Source organism: Vanessa cardui, chromosome 3 (assembly GCF_905220365.1).
Source record: "Vanessa cardui chromosome 3, ilVanCard2.1, whole genome shotgun sequence".
NCBI lineage: Eukaryota > Metazoa > Arthropoda > Insecta > Lepidoptera > Nymphalidae > Vanessa > Vanessa cardui.
In genome coordinates this window covers 1,861,373-1,881,862 of record NC_061125.1, presented here as the reverse complement: position 1 = coordinate 1,881,862, position 20,490 = coordinate 1,861,373, and the positions used below count along the sequence as shown (strand labels likewise).

Genomic DNA, 20,490 nt, shown 5'->3' with positions numbered 1-20,490 from the left:
TATCGTTTATATAATATTATATTTAATAAATTGAGTTTGAGTTTGAGTTTGAGTTTGAGTTTGAAAGACATTGTGAAATATAGCCCATTGTATTGGTAATTTGGAAATTTTGCTTTTCTTTTTATTTCAAACAAAATCACTAATATTTTCACGGAATCGTTTTCTTACGTTCTAAAAACCAATAAGGGGTCATTTACTGGACGTGGTAATAGCCCTAAAACGGCCAAGGTTTTGACGAATGATGTTGTGATCAATAAAAACAGTCATTATGGCTTCCGTTATGGCACAAAGCGTCAGCTTTTCATTATTTCCTTCGACGCTATTGACAAAAAAATTATAAATTCGTTAAGTTATCCACAGCATTCGAGCAGCGTGGTGGAGTTAGCTCCAAACCTTCTTATCAAAGGGCGTTAGCGCAGCAATGGGATATTTACACGCTGTTGGGATATTTACAAGATGAACACGCAGGCTGGAAGATTTTTAAGGCATTAATGTTAATAAGAATAAACGAAATGATTCAGATACATAAAATATAAGACATTCGATATTCCGAATAGCTACGATGCAGACGGTGAAAAAAGAGTTAAAAATGGAATACATCCTAATTCGAAAACAACAATCCTCTCAGGGCGATTTTTAGGTTCCTCCAATTAACAGAGGAAGACGGGACAAAAGCACTAGCGAAGGAACGCGGATTTCGAAGACAATGGCAGTAATCAAGACGGGCATGTCTCCCCCTGTGCCTTTTGTACTCCTCCGCACCGCTGCGGAATTTATAAGCTTATGATAAACAAGTTTCAAACAATGTACCAGACACTGGAACTAGTAATATTGGACAAGCAGACGGGCAAAGGCTTTGTTATAAAAATGCGCATGAATAGGATCAGGTAGCGCTCTGGCCTCAAGGTATTACTCATAATATTTTCATGCTATTTTTAGAAAGTACCGTGTGGATATGTTTCATCGTCCGTACACAACAAAAACATTGCTGAGATATTTATTTTTAAATGGTTACTCGTATTTTTTACTTGGACTCGTTTTTTTTTTTTTCGTTGGGACTTATAATGTAATGTAAATAGTGCATCCGCTACACGTTAGTCGATAATAAAACTATTAATGCTAGTGCTCGCTGTCTTCATACTTTATTACTTTATACTTTTTTATTTTTAAAAAAAGTAAGCCAGTATTTTACGCGCATTAAACTGAAGTATAAACAGCGTCCAGTCAGATAAAAGTAAACAAATAAGCTATTATGATAAAAGCATCATTAATATTATGCAGCCGTCTGGTCATCATCAACGAATAAACAAACATTATCAATTTTCCCGATATATTTTAAACGTTAAAATTTCGTTCGTTAAAAAACACAGAGAAAGTTCGACGCGATAGAAAAATTGGCAAATATTTCCGTTGGCAACTATAGAAAACAATTTACACGATCACTTCACCGAATTACGTCATCAGGTTGCCGAATATTGTAATGAGAAAAAAACGACGGCAAGGCCGCCACTCGATGCAGTCCGTTCACTTGCGTTTTCGACTATTGCCGACCGTCGATGTGAGCGATACGAGCAATCATGGCGTTCGATTTGCGCGCCAAAAGTCAAGGTGAACCAGTGCCGTTTCTAGAGATCGCATCGATGTTTCGTAAACAGCAACTCGTGTCGGGTGCACTCCACGCGAAACCGAACGAATCTCGAATCGATATTACCGCAGCGTAGTAAAGTATTACGTGTAATTGTAAATTGGCGTCGCCGCCGTTGAAATCGATGCGTCAATTAGTCATAGACACGTGGTGGTTCGCAGCGGAATAATGGTACGGCTGTGACAATTCGATCGCCTAGCACGACCGCAAACGAGGTCGGAGAAACTGGCCGTAGAATTTTCTTCGCAGTAAGCAGACAGCTGTCTGCCGAGTCAGTTTTCACAACAATAAAGTTTGAGTCAACAATAAGCCGTACGCAATCAGTGGTAAACCACGCGAACGACTCTTTCCCATTCGCCGAATAAAATATGAAACGTGTCTCTGTAGCTGTAATAATTTTGAAAACGTAGACGAAAAATTAAAATGTTAATTGTAGAATACTTAATGTAGTTAGTAAATTCGTTCTTAAAGAAACGTTAATAAATTATACGTAGCCGAGGATAGTGATAAAATTAAAAAAAGAAAACGTACAACCGTGAGAAACCGGCACAACCGACAAACACAAATGGACTTAGATGATGTGTACTCAAATATAACGGGCGTAATGTATGATGTACTTTTCTAAGTAGACCGTGCCTCGAAAGTGGTGAACGTGCGTGGAGCTTGGCATGACAAATATGGAGACCGTAATCCTCTGGCGAGACAGTTTCACAGAACCTTATTAACAATAAAAACACGCGTATAGCGAATGCCAAAATAGGTTGTCATAAATATTTTATTCATTTTTAAGGCTGCCCTAATTGATATTAAATTTTTATTCTACACACAATAAAGACGGGCTTATTAATTAAAATGCTTTTATCATAACAACCAAATTATTTTAGCACAATATTTAAGAAATTGTTTATTCAAAATATAAAATTATTCGTATAAATATTCATGAGGTCGTTACATCGTATTAAATATTTTCAATTACTCACTTAAATATTATAATAAGCGTTGTCTTTGCATTCTACTTTCGCTCCATTTAGCTAGCTAACAAAGCTTATTTAGAAAAATTCAAAGTACAAAAAGTACAAAGAGAAAAACTTGAGATGACAAAAATATGATACAAGAGTTCACCAAGTTGTAATAAGTTAGAACACGGCCTCCGTAAGAGTTCTTTTTTAACTTGTAAAAGGCGACGTTCGGATGGCAAAAAATCTTAACTTGACGAAACATCAACGCGCTCCGTCGTCAACGGTGAAAGTTGGAGCCGAGGGTACAATCAAACAAAAAACTTTGAAGCGCTCATATTAAATTATACGGGACTACTTGCGTTGCCTCACAATTAAACTTAGATAAAACATCCAGACTTCGCGGAATATCTTTTGATATTTCATTACAAAATCATCTAAGTAATAATCAGCTATCACGATCATCGGAAACGTTATTTGCACATATTATTTAAATTTCTCCATCTCGCGGCTATTTTTACCGCAACGCTAAATCTCTCAATCCATTAAAAACCTGTATCTAGAATTTACCTTGTAAGGACAGTCGGCGTATCGAGTAATAACATCAGTCGGAACCAGTCGCGGCTCGACTACGAGTGGTGAAAACAAGTTATTTCAACATTTCTGTTCGTTTGTTAAGGGATTCTCGGAGGGTAATAGACTCATACAAAGTTGATCGTTTAGCGTAGGATGCGCTGCACGTGGGCGCTTCGACTCTCTTTTGTCGAGAGCTTATGTCTTCCATTTCGAGTGCCGGCTTCGACTCGATTCTATATTGACATCCTTATATTGTAAGTCGTTTCTTTGCTAACATTTTAAAGAAACAAATCTAAAATACTAGATTTTCTCAACGTAAATAACTATGAAGGGAAATATGTAAATGAAACAGGACAAATACATAAAAGAAACGGAAGGATATTAAGCAATCTTAAGTGGTTTTATCTATGTAAACAAGTGGAGATAGCTACACATTAAGGGCAATGGATTCTAAAACTATAACCTACACACTTTTAGCGGATAAAGCGATCTTGTTAGCATTTTTATCATTTAGCTAATTGTAGGATGTGAAGTGAAGCGATGGTTAGACAAAGCGTCGTAATGACACGGTAATGTTACAGTGTTGTTCAGTGAATTGTACCACTTTATTATTCATCATTACTATGTAGGTTACACGCAGCGCAGAGGCCACTGTCCAATGAGTAGTGAGTAGTTAAATTTGCGAAGCGCTCGCTTACGGTCGACGGTACGCTCACTCTCGAGACAATTTATTTAATTCATTAAATAAACGCTCTTGATACGTTTATTGATACTTTAAAATTAGTATTTCTTGCTTTACTCTCGAGTTGTGTCTCCGAAACATCTACAAAGCATCTTCGGTTAACAGAATTAATGAAACAATGTCTTTGAATGGATAATTGACTTTATTACATTTTTCAACATCGTCTGTGTCTCTGGAATTTTTTCATTAGTTTCTTTAATGCTCAGTATGAAACCTAAATACTTTTGCGTTTCTTAAAGTCTAGGACTAAATATATTATATATTTCGCTCTCGATTCAAATTACATTACAACAAAGTGTACGCCGGTTGCAACGATGCTGCAATTCCAGTAAATATGTATACGATGCCAGATCTGTTTGTATTAAAGGAGCCAGTATTGTATTCATGTAAATTCTGAAATAGTGTGCGCCAATTTAATACTTATATCATCTATTTTGGACGGTTGCCAAATTCACCTGCAACGAGTTAGCGCGAGCAGGTTGTATAATAAATAATACGGCAGGAGATCTGCCAAATATTAAACTATAAAACATAAGATTTTGTATTAATTAATGTAAAATGTTGACTTTCAGTATAGCAAATCAAAGAATGGAAACCTTTTTTATTTATAAGAATGATTCGTTACGTATTTGGACTATATAATTAACAGTAAATATTAATTCACTTTCTAATACTATACTAACAGCATAAATATATTTAAAACAATTCATTTAAAAATCTTTATTAAAACACACAAATACCAGTGCATACTCATTTCGTAAAGTGAATCTAGATGCTATTCTTGGTGAATCTGTTAATTTTTTAACATATAAAAAATAACTCTAAAAATTATTTAAAAAATTCTGACTAAGATTTATTTTAAAAAGTGCAAATACAAAAATCCAATGCAAATATTTGCAAGAGAAAATCACTAAGAAACTCCGCTAAGAAATTCGTAACTCGAAATTCAAATTCAAAATTGTCTCCAAGGCTGAATATCAATAAACCTTATCTAGCGCCGTGTGCTGGCGAGGGGCAGATCTGAGGCCAATAGATCGCTATCTTGATGGCTGTCACGTGCTCGTAATTATACCGGAGGAGACGATTTAAGTACCGACGGCTTTCTTGTCCATTGAACAGTACATTGACGTATATAAGTACTCTATGTTTAATTTCCATATTGTATTCGGGCCTGACGAGATTATATAAGTTTATTAATTAACAAAGGGAAAGGTAGAAATATCTATGATTTTGGACTTAATGTATTTTAAAATACAAAAGTTATCGATATATTCTACATCATTTAAAATGTGAAATAAATATAGTTAGCGATATTTTCATATTTCAACGGATAAAGTTGAAAATGTCCTAAATTCATCTCCGTAATTGCTTAAGCCATTGAAAACCTCTAGAAACTTTTGGCACAAGGGTCCAGTTACTTTCAGTGATGCTGCTAATAAGAGAGATCTGTCGTCTCTTGAGAACCTACTAATTGTGAAGTTTCAATAGGATTCCGGCGACAAAGGCCAAGGTCGGACTACAATGTTGCAAAAGCATAGAAATTTGTATCTTATAAATATTTTATTACAATTTCATTTTGTGTAAAAACATAAAGCACATAAATCGTTTTTGTATTTGTAAGTTGAACTATTATTAAGACAGTATTTACAGACTCGAACAATACTTGTTATTGCGATCACATTTAAATTCATTTAGGAATTTCAGAAGATGAACAATGTTAGTCATGTCCAAATATATTTTGGATCATATTGGATTGGAAAAAGTTATACGTTCAAGTCTGTTTGATATTATGCAATAATATGGTTCAGTAGAATACACTGAATTTATTTTTATGCATCTTATGAATATTATGAGAAACTTCTCAAAGGAAAAATATTTTATAGAATTATATTTGGTTTTAAAAAGAGATTTTATTGAATATCAATAGCAATAAAGAATGATATTAAGCTGCCAGTATAAAATTGCGGGCAATTTAAGGATCAGAGCTCAGCATCATAACGTGGTTCCACGTGCTCACTGAGGACCAAGAACACAAAAATTTGAAGTACAGTACAGTACAGTACCTAGAGATATAAGCTAGCAAATATACCGCCAATAGTCTCAGCCAAAAGGGCCACAAAACCTCGATCGAGACTACTAACAGTTATTGGGGTTTATTAACCTCTATCTCAAATGTGTGGTTATATAAAGAAGTCTGCGAATAACAAAATGTAATAATATTTCTAAAGCTTTATGGAAGAACCATTAATATGTTTCGAATTGAATAATACCGTTATTCGATTTCATCAGAAAATAAAAATATACTACGATTGAAAACTAAGTTTTGACTTATCATTACATAGTATAATAAAACAAAGTCGCTTACCGCTGTCTCTCCCTATATTTGCTTAGAGATCTATAAAATTACGCAACAGATTTCGATGCAGTTTTTTTTAATACACATATTGATTCGAAAGGAAGGTTTTCGTATACAATACATGGACAATATAGTAAAGACACATCGATAATTTTAGAAGTTTCTTATGTGATGTCATAACATCTTTTGTAGTACATTTCGTGTCGCTAGTTTAATATATAAAATATTGAATTTACGCCTGACGATAGCAGCACTGCATACGTATCGAGTGTATTTTTAAATGGATCCTTTTAAAGAATAATATAATAGCATTGGTAATGACTCACCGTTTCCAGTAGCGCAATATACCTAACTCGAAATGTCTACGCGGCTCGCATCACGTAGTTAAACGACTTTATTTATTTGCGATTAAAATATGAACCAAACGACTTTAAACGTCGATCTCAATTAGTTTAATTGATTATCTTTTTATTATATACAGGGTGTTGGCCGGGAATGAATCGATTTTGACATCGTTTAGGCTACTCCCATGATAACTATTTGTTTGACATATAATCATTCTTCATTCAAGAGCTGAGATGGTCCAGTGGTTAGAACGCGTGTATCTGAACCGATGATTTCGAGTTCAAACCCAGGCAAGCACCACTGTATATGTGCTCAATGTGTGTTTATGCAACCTGCATGAGTCTAATTTCATAGAAATTTTGCCACAAATCCATTACACCAAACCGCATTGGAACAGCGTGGTGGAATTTCATCTATTAACCCTCTCCCATTCTTAATGGGAGAGGAGGCCTTAGTCCAGCAGTGGGAAATTTACAGACTGTTTCTTCTATACAGGTTACTATAATCATTCTGGCTTCATCGTGGAAGAAAAAACATGACTTACACACAGCTTATTAACTATTCTATAGATGCAGCAATACTTTACTTCGATTATAATAAGCCCTATGTCGAATTATATACGATAATCACCCCCAAAATTGGAACCAACATAAGTAATGAGCTGAGCTCAATTTCAAGACCGACCAGATAATTTTTTTTTTAATCTTTATAGGCAAAGGTTAATTCGGTAGAATTTTAGTATTATGGCATCTTATTAACAACCCATAAAACTATACTTATAGTTTAGAGTTACCGTGACGACAAGAAGTGTGTTACTGCCTATCTCCTGTAGATAAAGGAATGTTATATACAAAACCACTGTATCCTACTATGATATAAATGCGAAAGTTTGTAAGGATAGATGTATGTATGTTTGTTACAATTTTACGAAAAAGCTATCGAAAGTATTTGGATGAAGTTTTACAGTAACATAGGTTATATAGAATAAGAAATAGACTACAATTTATAATTATTTTATGCAATTTGGTCAACTTTGGTAACTGATATGTATTCAAGTACCCGTGCGAAGTCGGGGCAGGTCGCTTGTAATTACCTAAAAATGTTTACTTAAACAATAAACATAATAGGTATATGTATTATGAAACCATTCATAAAAATTATCATCAAAATGCATTGTAACTAAAGTGTGTCACGAAAGAGTTGATGTCATGTTTCCGACAAGCAGTCTCGTTTGGATTACGGAAAAATAGCCTCTAAGACTAAACCTTAGGGTGGCTAATTGTCTGCATACTGAGAAACTCCGCTACTTTGTATGAACACAACTGCAAGAGAAGCGAACTTTACAATGTAAGAGGAACGAAAGTTATATTGTGAATATATATTTAGCCGGCGTGAAATACACACGGACGGACAATAAGAAAATATCTATTACAGTTAATTTCATTATCAACGGTGACTGGCCAACTGCGCAGGAGACATTATTGGCGGTTACTTCGTGCAAGCCCAGCTAGGTTGTCCCTACACATTTTTGTTTGAAACGTAAATGGACCAGACTAACTACAACCCATCTAAGTTGTGCCCACTTGTGATTGGACTAGGCTCACTATAGGCACTGGGGACGTGACATCCTAATTCCATGGCTAGTGATGCATTGATATCGTAAGAAAGTATGTTGGTTTACATAACCTCATGGAAGAATTCAATCAGCGAACAGATAACACTGGATGAATTGAATTCAAACCAACGGCTTCTATTGAATTCCTAGGATGTTAACACAGCCAAACTCTGGGTCTACTGGCAATTTCTTGACGGAAAGACCCAATAACTTATCGAACCGACCCAATTTTAACTTACAAACTCATGTTCAAAGTCTAAACCACCGGTTCGGAAGGAAATACCTCAGACTTGAGCTGAACCGGCAAAAGCAACTAAGCTCGTATGTTTTCCACAATTAAAACAGGCTAGACCCGATCGTTTCATCTCCAATGTATGTTACAATATCGAGTTACGTTTGAAGTATCCCTATAGAACAAACATTCCTTAACTATCTACTTTTTAATAAAATAATTACTTGTTACTTTGTTTTATTTCATACCAGTCACCCTTTGTCCTTCCCTGGACTTCAAGTTTGCCTCACATCAATTTTCATCCAAATAGGTTCGTTGTATACTTTAGTTACTTTCACATTTATAATATTACAGTATAGATAACTTAGTTCAATTATCTGTCAATCAAAGTTAAGAAACGAAATTGAATAAATTTCGGCATTATGTAATAATTAAGAGTCTTTTAAAGTTATAACAAGAAATATTCAATATACTAAAAATTGTTTTTGCAAGCGGGAATGTGACCGCTACTTAATGTAGTTATAAATTTGAATAATAAACATATTTTTTTAATGTTTACGATATAAGTGTCATTGACTTCTGTTAAGATACCTATACTAAATTTATTTCATATTTAATTATGTAATTTATTATAGGAGTATATAATAAAATAATATGGAGTGGATGAATTACGCAAGACGGCTGGCAGGTACTAGATGCGAGTAGCCGAAGAAAGACAACAGTGGCGTGCATTTGTAGAGGTCATGTCCAGCATTGGACTAACATGGGCTGCTGATTAATGATGATGAATGATGAATATTATAATGTCTTACTACGAAATGTAATAAAAGGACATCTTCAAATCCATTGACAAATTAAAAGTTGAAATGACGATTCGAATTTGGTTGTAAAGCCCTGAGTGAAAACGCTAGTAGAGTTAATAAAGGATACTTTGATTTCAACTGTTTGAGTATAGAGAAGATTTAATGAATAATTCGATTCTTAGACTTTACTTCAAGCCCCCAATTAAATAATACTATGTAACTACATATTAATTTAAACCTATTAGCCAGCAAAACAGGAACTTACATCTTCTCACCATCTTTATGATATTAATTTACTATTACACCAAACCATATTTACAAATTAAGTACATCAAACTTTAGTGCTTACCCGGAATTGAACCCGGCAATCGATTAAGATTCACGAGTCACAAGATTTCTATAAACCGTAAATATAAACAAAGATAAAAATTGTACGAGTAATGATTACATGAATTTTTTTATATTATACGGCTAAGAATAAACCTATTCGTTGATACTAATTTAGTAGTTATATATTTGTATACTGTGTTTTTAATTTCAAATGTGACTACTGCCTTTCCTACCGACTCTTCCTGAACAACTTGAAAAGTGGATTTTGTCATATTTGACACATGTGCCTGATCTAACTCATAATTATATAGTCAGTTTAAGAGTTATTATTGAGGGACTGATACTAACCTTATCCTCAAAAAGGGAAGAGGACGCTTTAGCCCATCAGTGGGAAATTTACAAGCTGTCATGTACAGCATGTCATGTTGAAAGACATTACTGTTCTATAGATTTTAACTTACTAATAAAAATAGCATTTGTGAATTTATTTTTTATGTTCGTAATAAAATATATAACAGTTATATTTTCATTCGTCTCTAAATTACAAATGGTAATTGAACATGGGCCATGCTGAATAGATAGTTTTAATTATTATTGGTTTTTAATGGAGTTTTAATTTGAGATCGTTTGAGACAATTATTTGGTTCAAAATGTATTTAGCAAAACTACCATGTTCGGACCAGGCTCGGATCTCGTTTCGTCTCGTTTTGGATGTTTCTCTTTACTGATAAAGCTTTAAATGCATGAACATTTGAACTCATTCTCTGATTATTTTGTTGGAAATAATACTAAAAAGATTAGATAATTCAAGGTAACATATGGCAAGTTATAATCCTTAAATGACGATACTTATAATGACAACATTGCGACTTATAATGTTTTAGAATTGAACATTTCAGAATGGTCGTGTGTTACCAAATAATTCCATTAGGAAATAAAATCCACATTTGAACAGAGATATAAACATTCATTAATGTTTTAAATTCATTTTTTATTCAATAATTGTTGTCAGAATTTATTTATTACGAGCGAAAATATACAACATCATTGTTAGACAGCTAAATTAGAATGTCACATAATCTCTTTATGCTGCGATAAATAATTGCCCCGTCGCGTGTATTACATAACTTAGTATCATTACGTCGGCGTGGCATTGTGAATTCATATGCCTTCAGAACTGAACATATTGGATGTAACAGTATATCTCACTAATAATGAATATTTCTTTACGTTTTTAATCATTACAATATTATAATAATAAAACGGTCAAGTGCGAGTTGGACTCGAACATGAAGGGTTCCGTACCAATATCTAAAAAACTGCATAATAAAAAAAATATCATACCTGTTGTATTGGGGACCCCCTTAAATTTGTATGTTATTTTGTTTTTATTGTATCGTTATCAGAATATTAAATTTAAATTTGACTGTGAAAATTTCAAGGTACTGGTGACAAACGGAAAGACGAACGGACAACGGGGTCTTTGGTTACGGAACCTTAAAAATAAGATTTGATTGTTGATTACTTTGTTTTTTTTTCATGCAATATTAAATAACATAATATTTGATGTAAAAGAGGGCCTCAGCGTGTTTTATCCTTCCATTGTTTTCCTGCCAAATTCCCAAAGCTCGAGATGAATAAAAACAAATTAAGCACATCAAACTTTAGTGGTGCTTACGGAATAAAGCCCTGCAATTATCGATTAAGATTCATGACTCAAAGGGTTTCAATAAACCGTAAATATAAACAAAGATAAAATGATCTATACGAATAATGATTATAGGTATTAAAATGTGGGTTTAGTATTGATACAAAACAGGTTATACAATGGTAACACTTACTACTAATCTAGTTGATATGAAACTTTCATATTATAATAGTTTATAGCTTCAAGAAAGGTTATGTTGCATGTTTTATTAAGACTAGCTGTCGCTCGCGGCTTCGTTCGCGTTTTAGGGGTTTAGTTGTCTTAGGCAAAACAATGCTCGGTGGTAGGGCTTTGTGCAAGCCCGTCTGGGTAGGTACTATCCACTCACCAGTTATTCTACCGCCAAATAACAATAATCAGTATTGTTGTGTTCCGGTTTGAAGGGTGAGTGAGCCAGTGTAACTACAGGCACAAGGGATATAACATCTTAGTTCCCAAGGTTGATGGCACATTGCCGATGTAAGGAATAGTTAATATTTCTTACAGCGTCATTGTCTATGGGTGATGATGACCACTTACCATCAGGTGGCCCATATGCTCGTCCAACCTATACCATAAAAAAGTAGTCTATGTCCTTGCTTGGATTTCAAATTTTCTTCATACTAAATTTCATCAAATTCGGTTCAGTGATTTGGTAGCGAAAGAGTAACAGACATACATAGTTACTTTCACATAAGATTAGTATATATTAGCTTATTGTGTCAACACACGTATATATGTGACAAAAGACACACTAAATATTTCTACGATTGTTTTGTAAATCTCCAGAAAGTTCTACAAAAAACTCTCGAACATACAGACATTAAAAAAACTGGCATTTAAAAAGATATTTATTCCTTTAATTTATTTGTAATACAGTATCAAATTTATTCGAGTTTTGTCTCTTAAATTTCCCGTTACCGTATTTCAATATGGCGTGTGAATTGTTGCTTAAAAAAATAAAAATATCGAATATGTTTTTACTATATTTATATATTACTTTGAATATAATCCAGTCCAGACCTACGCGTCTGTACACAGTACTATTCCTATTGCTAATAAAATGTCACCTCTACACGAAACAATCTGTTATTTTAGACATGTATTCGTCAACAGATAATAAAAATGAGTCAGGCAAGTCAAGCGGAGGTTACTCTTGACCTTGTTAAGGTTGAAGTGACATTCTCTATAAAGCCTATTCGTTTATTGGTAACTATTAATGTGTAGCCTCGCCTTAAATGTAAAGCAATTTAAATCCATCATACGTTGAACCAAGAAAATATGAACAGACGACACAAAAGGGATACCATAAGTATATAATTATAGTCTTATTTTTTTGTTGCCAGTATTTGAACATTATTATTTATATAACTTGACTGACTGACATTGAGCTGACTTTTGGAATTTTAGGTACACTAAAACTTGAACGTAAACCACTAACCACTACTCCAAGTTTGTTTGAATCAAGTGGATTATAATCAGAATTGGTTATCGTCAACTACAGCGAATATGACACTCGTTTTCATTCTTACGAAAAATAAAATAGTTTTACTAAAATTTATATTAATTCTAAGGTAAGTTTCCATATTGTTAGTTATGTTTAAAAACATATGAGTAAACTTTTTGCCTTAATATGGCAAACCCAATCTGACCCGTGTTACCATGTGCCCAAGCTTGTTGACATATTTTTAAACATGACAAACGGGTAAACACGTTTATGGAAAATAAGCAAATATGAGCACTCAGTTTATTAGTTATTTTTAAATTTAGAATTCTTACGTGGAAGTCTTTCATAGTGTGCACAAAAACTTTTTAAATCTAACATTGGTTGAGGTCAAGAAATCATCATAGAGCCTAATGTCACCTCTAATCTATTGATCAAACATTAAAGTCTTATACAAACAGGCTGGAAGACATCAAGATACTATATAATTGCTAATCTAAGCAGTCCTTTTCGTTCTTATAATTACAAGAATATTTCAGAGTGTTAAATAAATATAACATTTTTGGGACATTTACCTAAATTGTACATTTTTGACACTTGACCGATTTTGATCTGACCTTTGCGACCCTCAAAGGGTGAAACGGGTTGCGTATTATATAATTAATCTAGGAGTTAACGGTTTATAATACCTACGACTAATAACAACAACGATTTCAGTTACTAAGTTAGTTTGATTAGTTTAGTTTGTATTTAAGATTAAACTAAAGAAAACATTTAAACTAAATTATATATAAAAAAATTTTAATTTACGAATGCCGAAACTAGGGTACGCTTTTTTTGTAAAATCAATTTTTTTAATTTGTTTTTTGACCTATCGCTTGTAGCCAGTTCGATACTAATCAATCTTAAAAAAAAGAAATAACGATCCATTTCCGGTTTATTGTACGGATAAAATATAGATTATAAATAGTTACATAACTTCCATTACGTAAAGAAATATAGATGATTTTGTTTTTGATATTAATTAACGTACTTTTACGAACAGAGTTGAAATATTCATTCACTGTACACCTACTCAATATAATAATTTGTAATAGCAACGATGAATAAAACTATTACAAAACAATTTAGAAATTCTCAACATATTATAATTTCGGATATCTATAATTCAATTCCAATAAACTTTCTTATAAAAGTCGATTTATATCGTGAAATGAGACATGTTAATTATCTTAAGTATAAATTATAAAAGTAAATCGGACAAGCTTTGTAAGCCACGTATTATTTTATTAACAATTATTTAATCAAAAGAATAGTAGTCAGCAAGGATTGCTGTCTCAAATAGACTTATCTATCGTTCTTACACATTTAATACTATGTAACCATTTCTTCTTTACATAGTTTAATATTTGCTTACAATTATGCCGCGTCCAAACATCCTACGTTTTAAACACACAATTATTCCTCTTAAAAAAAACACTTCAACCACTCAGAATAAAATAATTATGACTGTGTGATATATTTAATGTTTAATCATTAAATTACACTGCTTATACTGGGACCTATTTATTATATACATATTATGTTAAATATGGCGCGGTTACGATTGATAAATTGGAATTTGTAATATACTAAATTTGACTATTATATTTTTGTATCTGTATGGTTGGCTGTTTGTATTTTGTATATATATGTATTATCTAATGTTTTTCATGTGAACGGGTCACATGAAAAACATTAGATAATAAGGTAATAATGCTTTTAAAACTATTAGATATACATATTATTTTAAGTAAAAAATAATATTTTTTCCATACATGTACTAATAAAATATATGTCACAGACATAAAATACATAATAATATACTAGAAATGGTAATTATTAGTCATTCCACTTTCGTAACAAAAAAAATACAGATACAAAAATGAATTGAACAAAACATGAGAAGACTGACATTTTATCGAAACAGATAATTATAAAAAAATAAAAATAAAAAACAAATTTTGTATGTATACTACAGTTTCAGTTACGCCTTAACGATTTTGATGGTTACCTGACGCTAATCGGGACACGTAATTAACAAATTATTAGTTTACGTAAATTACCATATCATATATTCGGACCGTCCCTTTGTATTATATCTGATTACTAGTAGTTATGTACCTAATAATAATAATAATCATTTATATGATAACTTGTCTTGTTTATTGTTCAAATACTGGGCTAATAGGTTCCAATTAGATTTAGCATAAAAGTAAATTATATCAAGTAATGAAACACATTGAGGTAAGATAATAATTAATAAAATAACTTCAATTTCTAACATCGACTTAAATCGAATAATTATATAATACACAAGAATTTTATTATGTAATTCTATTCACGTAAATATCATATGATTATCTGCATAAATAAGTATTGTTTATCTGTAACGACAGCTTTCAATCATCCATTAAATGTAGACAAAACAACACTATTAATGAATCATTATTTTAACTACAATTAAATCGTAGATTTATTTACTATCATAGCGCATTTTATTTAAAGAAAAAAAAAACAAATATACTTTTATTTATCTAACATTTATATATTTTTTATAAACATAGTACTATTATAATTAAATTTTTAAATTAATTAAAGAAATAACAATTTTATTGAAAGTAAATTAAATTTATTTTGACTGAAAACCGGGATTTCCAAATTTATATGAAAATTTACAGGGAAGAAATATATAAATATATTATGAATGATAAGAAAAAGTTACTGAGAATTTTTCCTCATCGTTAATTCCCTCGCCGCCTAGCAGTCTAGAATAATCTAAATAGGATTATCGACACATTTTATAACACAAAAACCTTCGTAATATTTGTTTACATTCTACGGTTTATGTATGGTTTCTCGGTGATAACAGATAACATGTCGTAAGTGACGTAACCCAACTCTGGGCTGCCAAATAGGTTACAACTAGGCGTCATCTACGTTAGAGGCTAGTGTGATTACAGTCTGCACTGTAAACTCTTTCCCTTCACGGCTAGCATTCGCCAAGGTCAACCGCGCCACGATACAGACCGGCTTGTACCAAATACATTACTAACACTATATACTAAGCTATAAAAACAAACAAACGACTCACCTGTTCTTTTCCAACTCGTTATGAGTGGTCCTGGAACAGAAAACAAACAATTTGTAACCGGCCACCGACACTTCACAATTAACACTTTACACCACGATTCACTCAATTCACTACACTTCCAGTTCGCGGGCGACACTCACCTGCTGCCCTGCGATTTTTTCGTCTTCGGCCGCCTTCCACCAGCACGAGTCTCCTCGTACGCCGGCAAACTCGACGCGTACCCGTGTTCCGACTCTGCAACAAAGAAAACTGCAATTCCGTCAAAATCAGCTGATTATGGCGAGGCAAAAATAGACGGGAGCCATGTTGACGTGTGCGAGTAGTGCACTCGATTGACAATTCAAACAAAGAAAATCCAATTCACCTCTGTCTCGCCTTTCGATGTATTCAGCAGCTTGGATCAGGTCAGCAATACTCATATTTATAAAATCCCGGTTTGACACAGGTGTTCACAAACGTCACACGACTTTATTCGATTAAAAACTATAAATAAAAGTATCTTTATTCGCTCCGAAGTTCACGACTGCGTTTACCGATGTCAAAAACACACTAGGCGAGTCGGGACGCGCGACCGTGTACAGCGCTTCGTAATTTGTCGGCTGCGCTCGTGCAGCGCTCGGTCGGCCAATCGCGCGCGAGCATTGTCCACAATAAAATACCTGGGTCAATCACGTGAACTTTGTGTTTCCAAACAAAACATTTTTTTTTTACACGCTTCAAGTAGGGTTCGCAATATTCAACATGATTCACTTATTTTGTACATTTTATACGAAAACTGAGAATATTTTAGGTATAAATTGCATCGCAATAACTAAATGAAACCTTTCCAACAAATTTCAAAACTTACGTATTGTTATGTTCATCATATCATACAATTTATCTTTAGGTCACACTCAAGATTAGAAAACTAATAGTTATTACGTAAATTTATTGAAATTTACAAAGGATTGGGGAAATAAAATGAATGTCCTATACATTTGTGAAACGCTTTTAATATTTAATATTCTTAGACAAATTTTTAATGTATTATTTAATGTAATTATTAAGTGAATACGTGCAAACATGACTGGCAGCAGATGCTTTCGCGGTTCCTTGAACAAAACAAAATATTATCTTAATTTAAGTATGAAGACAACCATCTTCCAACAAAATTCATATTTATGAGTATTTATAATTTGGGTAATGGGCATTGTGTAATGTACCCAAAGCATCTGTTTCTTATTGGTATTTTCTAATTATAAATTAGCACATCTAATAGGATATTGTGGGAAGTGAGAAGCTATTTTTATATTAGTGCATTTTCAAAGTTTCAGAAGATTAGATTGTAAAATAAAGATATTTGTATCAACATTGGTAATGAAAACTATACTTAGACATTTACCTAAGACTAGATCTTAGGCTATTCAATGTTGTACAAATACAATGGCTTATTTATAATGGTTATTATATAAATTGGGGTTTTTTTAACACAAGCTATGCTATTATACTACAAATATATTACAGTAACAGCCTGCAAACATCCCAGAGATGAGTAAAAATTATAACATGTTTTGTTAAAGTATGACTTCATTTCTTTTACTTATATCAATTTGTTTTTAATCATTCCAAAATTCTGGTTTATTTTAAATCAACTGTTTCAGCTATAATCACTAAAAAAGAAGACAGATTAGTTTTTTTTTTAAATAAAATTAATTCTTAAATTTATTTAGTGAACATACATCAAAATAAAATATCTTTCATGTGTTTCTTAGACATTTTTGTAGTTTTGGGTTTATTGCCTTCATCACACCAGATTAATTATTATATTTTGTGATATTGCATATGTATTCAATTTCCATTTATTTTATTCTATTATATTCATAATAATTTCTACTAAACAAATTAAGAAGTCATATCAAGATTAATATTAGAATGAAATAGGTACTTACAGTTAATATCCTGACTCTCCTGTAGTACTGACTTAGTATTTTCACCATACTGCTTAGAAAATTGCATATCAAATGTGGTCGAAATTCACATTTTTCTTCAGTAATTTCAACACTGCTTTTTAACAGTGATGGCAGACCCATTACATAATTAAAAATAAGGTTCCATTCATCCTGTAAGTATATTGCAATTTTATTCATATATCAAAACATAATTTATTTCAGTAGCCTCATCTAGTGAGCTCTTTGTTTCACATTTTATCACTAGTTTGAAAGATTTTACTGAATAGAATTGCTAAGGATCTTTGTAGTAACTCTTTTTCAGCCAGAAATATTTAAAACAATAATATAAACACAAAATAAACTTTTATGCTGACTTGTTTTTTAAATATTTCATAAAAAAGTGAGTTACACAAGCTACTAAAATATATTCACAACTTTTTAAATATGTTTGTTAATTCTTATAGGATCTTCTTGGTATAATCTACATTCCTAACTAAAGATAACATAAAATTACAATTTTGTAAAGATACTTCAAAAGTCGTAAAATTAAAAGTATTCAAATAGGCTATCTATTTGGATAAATTATTGTTTACATCATTTGCTCCACAAACACAGAACACAAGCATATTAAATAAATAGATATGGTTTTTAACAAAAATATTTTACTTTAAATTGAGCTCCACAAACTAATCAAAATAAACCTAGCAATAGCACATCTAGAATAATATTCTCTTCAATTAGATGAAGTTATTACGGCAGACTTTATTTTTATTTTTTTTTATTTTTTTTTTTACTCATATATTACATTTTTAAATATAAAATACAAATTTTATAAAATATATAAATATATTTTAATAATATTATTAAGTCTTTCATACTTTAAATAGAATAACATGCCCAAAAGAAATAATAGCTTGTAGTGTTAATTTTTACCTCATCACACAGCAAGGATAAGTTTGCATTCTCAAATGGAGGTAATTGTGGGTAAGTTCCTTCATTTACTTTTTCATTAAAAGTCTTAATGATAGTTTCCAATCTTGCACAGTTGTACAAAATGAATGCAGCACCTGTAAAACAAACAGTATTTTATCTTACTAGAATAATATTAAAAAAATATATGTTTTTATTGTACATTATTTTTGTTACACTTCACATGCATATGTATGCATTTATTTGACAATGTTTTAATAGAAGAAAAGTTTTAATTTAGTTTATTCAAGGAAACAAAAAATATATTTTAGTTTTCTTATAGTGTTTTCTATTAATTACCTTTGCTAGATCCACCTGAAGCATCAAACTGTATTTTAACAGGGCTGGTACATTTTGTTTGTAGTAATTCAAATGCAACAGCTGATTCTCCTAGACTAGCTATAAATTCTTTCCATTTTTCTTCAGTGGAGACTCGCACTCCATACTTATGTTTTGCAATTAAAGTCAACTCATCTTGCCTTATCCTGAAAAACAAAGTAATATGTTAAGTATACATTTTATATTTAAATAACTTTAAAATTCTTATTGCAAATAAGAAGTAAATAGTATGCTCAATTTGAATAAAAAGTAAAATTCAAATTATGTAATCAAACAATAATTATGTTCTGTAATGGTGACCAAAAGGGGTCAGCAAAAAGTGGGGTGTAGTGAGGTGACGTGTGGTGAGAAAAGAAGGGAGGAAAGGAGGGAATTTTTGAAATATTATTTAAATTATGATCTTGTAATCTCATGTGACAGATATTTATGAAAGAAAAAAAAATAAACTTATTATACTATTTCCCAATGAAAGCATTATTAATAAAATGTCATATTTCATATTCAGAAGTGGGATGAGGCCATAACTATTAATTTATTTTTAAACAGGTATTTTAAGGTAATGCCTTTTTCTACTGTTAAAAATACATACCTTATGTATTCCTCAGCAGTAATAGTATTCTCCTTAGTTCCAGTTTTTGCATTCAAAACTGTACCGCAGAAAATTGATTTATTATAATTAACATAAGACTTAGATTTCAATGTTACTATTATATCAGTACTTTCAGGACGTATATCAAGTAAATATAAATTTCTAATAACATCAGTTAAAATTTTTATTCGTAAATATGTTATACAATTCGTGTTTTTGCAACTGGGATCTAAGTTTACAAATTTTGTATTTGCGTGTAATCTTTGTAATATAAATTCATTGTTGATCGATGCGTTATGAAAACAGACCTGAATCGCTTTGAATCGGTCGATAAACAAATGTATTCGTTCGTTTAGCTCTGTAGCTTTCACTACCGGTATGTCCCAATTTTGTGACGTTTCAACTAGGTTTGTAAGATCTTTGTTAATATATTTCAACAAAGAAACTTCGTTCGAGCTGTTTTGTAATTGAACTGAGTTCAAAAATTCTTGCCACGATTTCACATTGTTTGGGAAACTAAAATCGCCCAGTTTTTGCAAGTTTCCAGAATGTTTTTTCACCAATAGTCCGTGTATATACTTTTCTTCTCCCAATAAATACTTGTACAAATTAGATATAATAGTTTGTATATCGTCTTGTAACATCTTAATATTGGTTATAAATATGATGTTTTTATTTTTATATCAATTTCAAACTCACATGTTGAATATGATATGACACTATGGTGACTATGACAGAATCAATGACATATGATGACATCTTCACATATTACAACCTGCGAGGGATATCAGTCGAACACTT

General features: G+C 31.9%; 2 protein-coding genes across 3 annotated transcripts in view; both read right to left on the bottom strand.

The window, feature by feature from the left end:
* Positions 1 to 16,434, bottom strand: part of LOC124543943 (max dimerization protein 4-like) — a 289,206-nt gene extending 272,772 nt beyond the window's left edge. Inside the window, exons 1-3 of one of the 2 annotated variants that reach the window (XM_047122275.1) lie at positions 16,229 to 16,434; positions 16,005 to 16,098; positions 15,865 to 15,894 (exon numbers count right to left, since the gene is read on the bottom strand). In XM_047122275.1, the coding sequence (XP_046978231.1) occupies positions 15,865 to 15,894; positions 16,005 to 16,098; positions 16,229 to 16,283 (179 nt within the window). In that variant the 5' untranslated portion in view covers positions 16,284 to 16,434. Of the gene's footprint in view, positions 1 to 15,864; positions 15,895 to 16,004; positions 16,114 to 16,228 lie in introns of both variants that reach the window. The other variant, XM_047122274.1, reaches the window with a different exon arrangement.
* Positions 16,435 to 16,781: 347 nt separating this feature from the next.
* LOC124543856 (DALR anticodon-binding domain-containing protein 3) lies at positions 16,782 to 20,441 on the bottom strand. Its single transcript, XM_047122176.1, has 5 exons — positions 19,690 to 20,441; positions 19,062 to 19,246; positions 18,726 to 18,859; positions 17,793 to 17,963; positions 16,782 to 16,955 (listed from the first exon to the last, which is right to left on the bottom strand). Exons 1-5 carry the CDS (start codon positions 20,331 to 20,333, stop codon positions 16,782 to 16,784), a joined length of 1,308 nt encoding a protein of 435 aa, XP_046978132.1. The 5' UTR covers positions 20,334 to 20,441.
* Between the last annotated feature and the right edge of the window lie 49 nt (positions 20,442 to 20,490).

Excerpts from the sequence above, each read along its gene's own strand:
- LOC124543856 (XM_047122176.1), bottom strand. The coding sequence starts at position 20,333 with ATGTTACAAGACGATATACAAACTATTATATCTAATTTGTACAAGTAT. Across the intron at positions 19,247-19,689 it reads ACTGCTGAGGAATACATAAG|GATAAGGCAAGATGAGTTGA; the intron begins GTATGTATTTTT and ends TTTGTTTTTCAG. Across the intron at positions 17,964-18,725 it reads TATCCTTGCTGTGTGATGAG|GATGAATGGAACCTTATTTT; the intron begins GTAAAAATTAAC and ends ATATACTTACAG.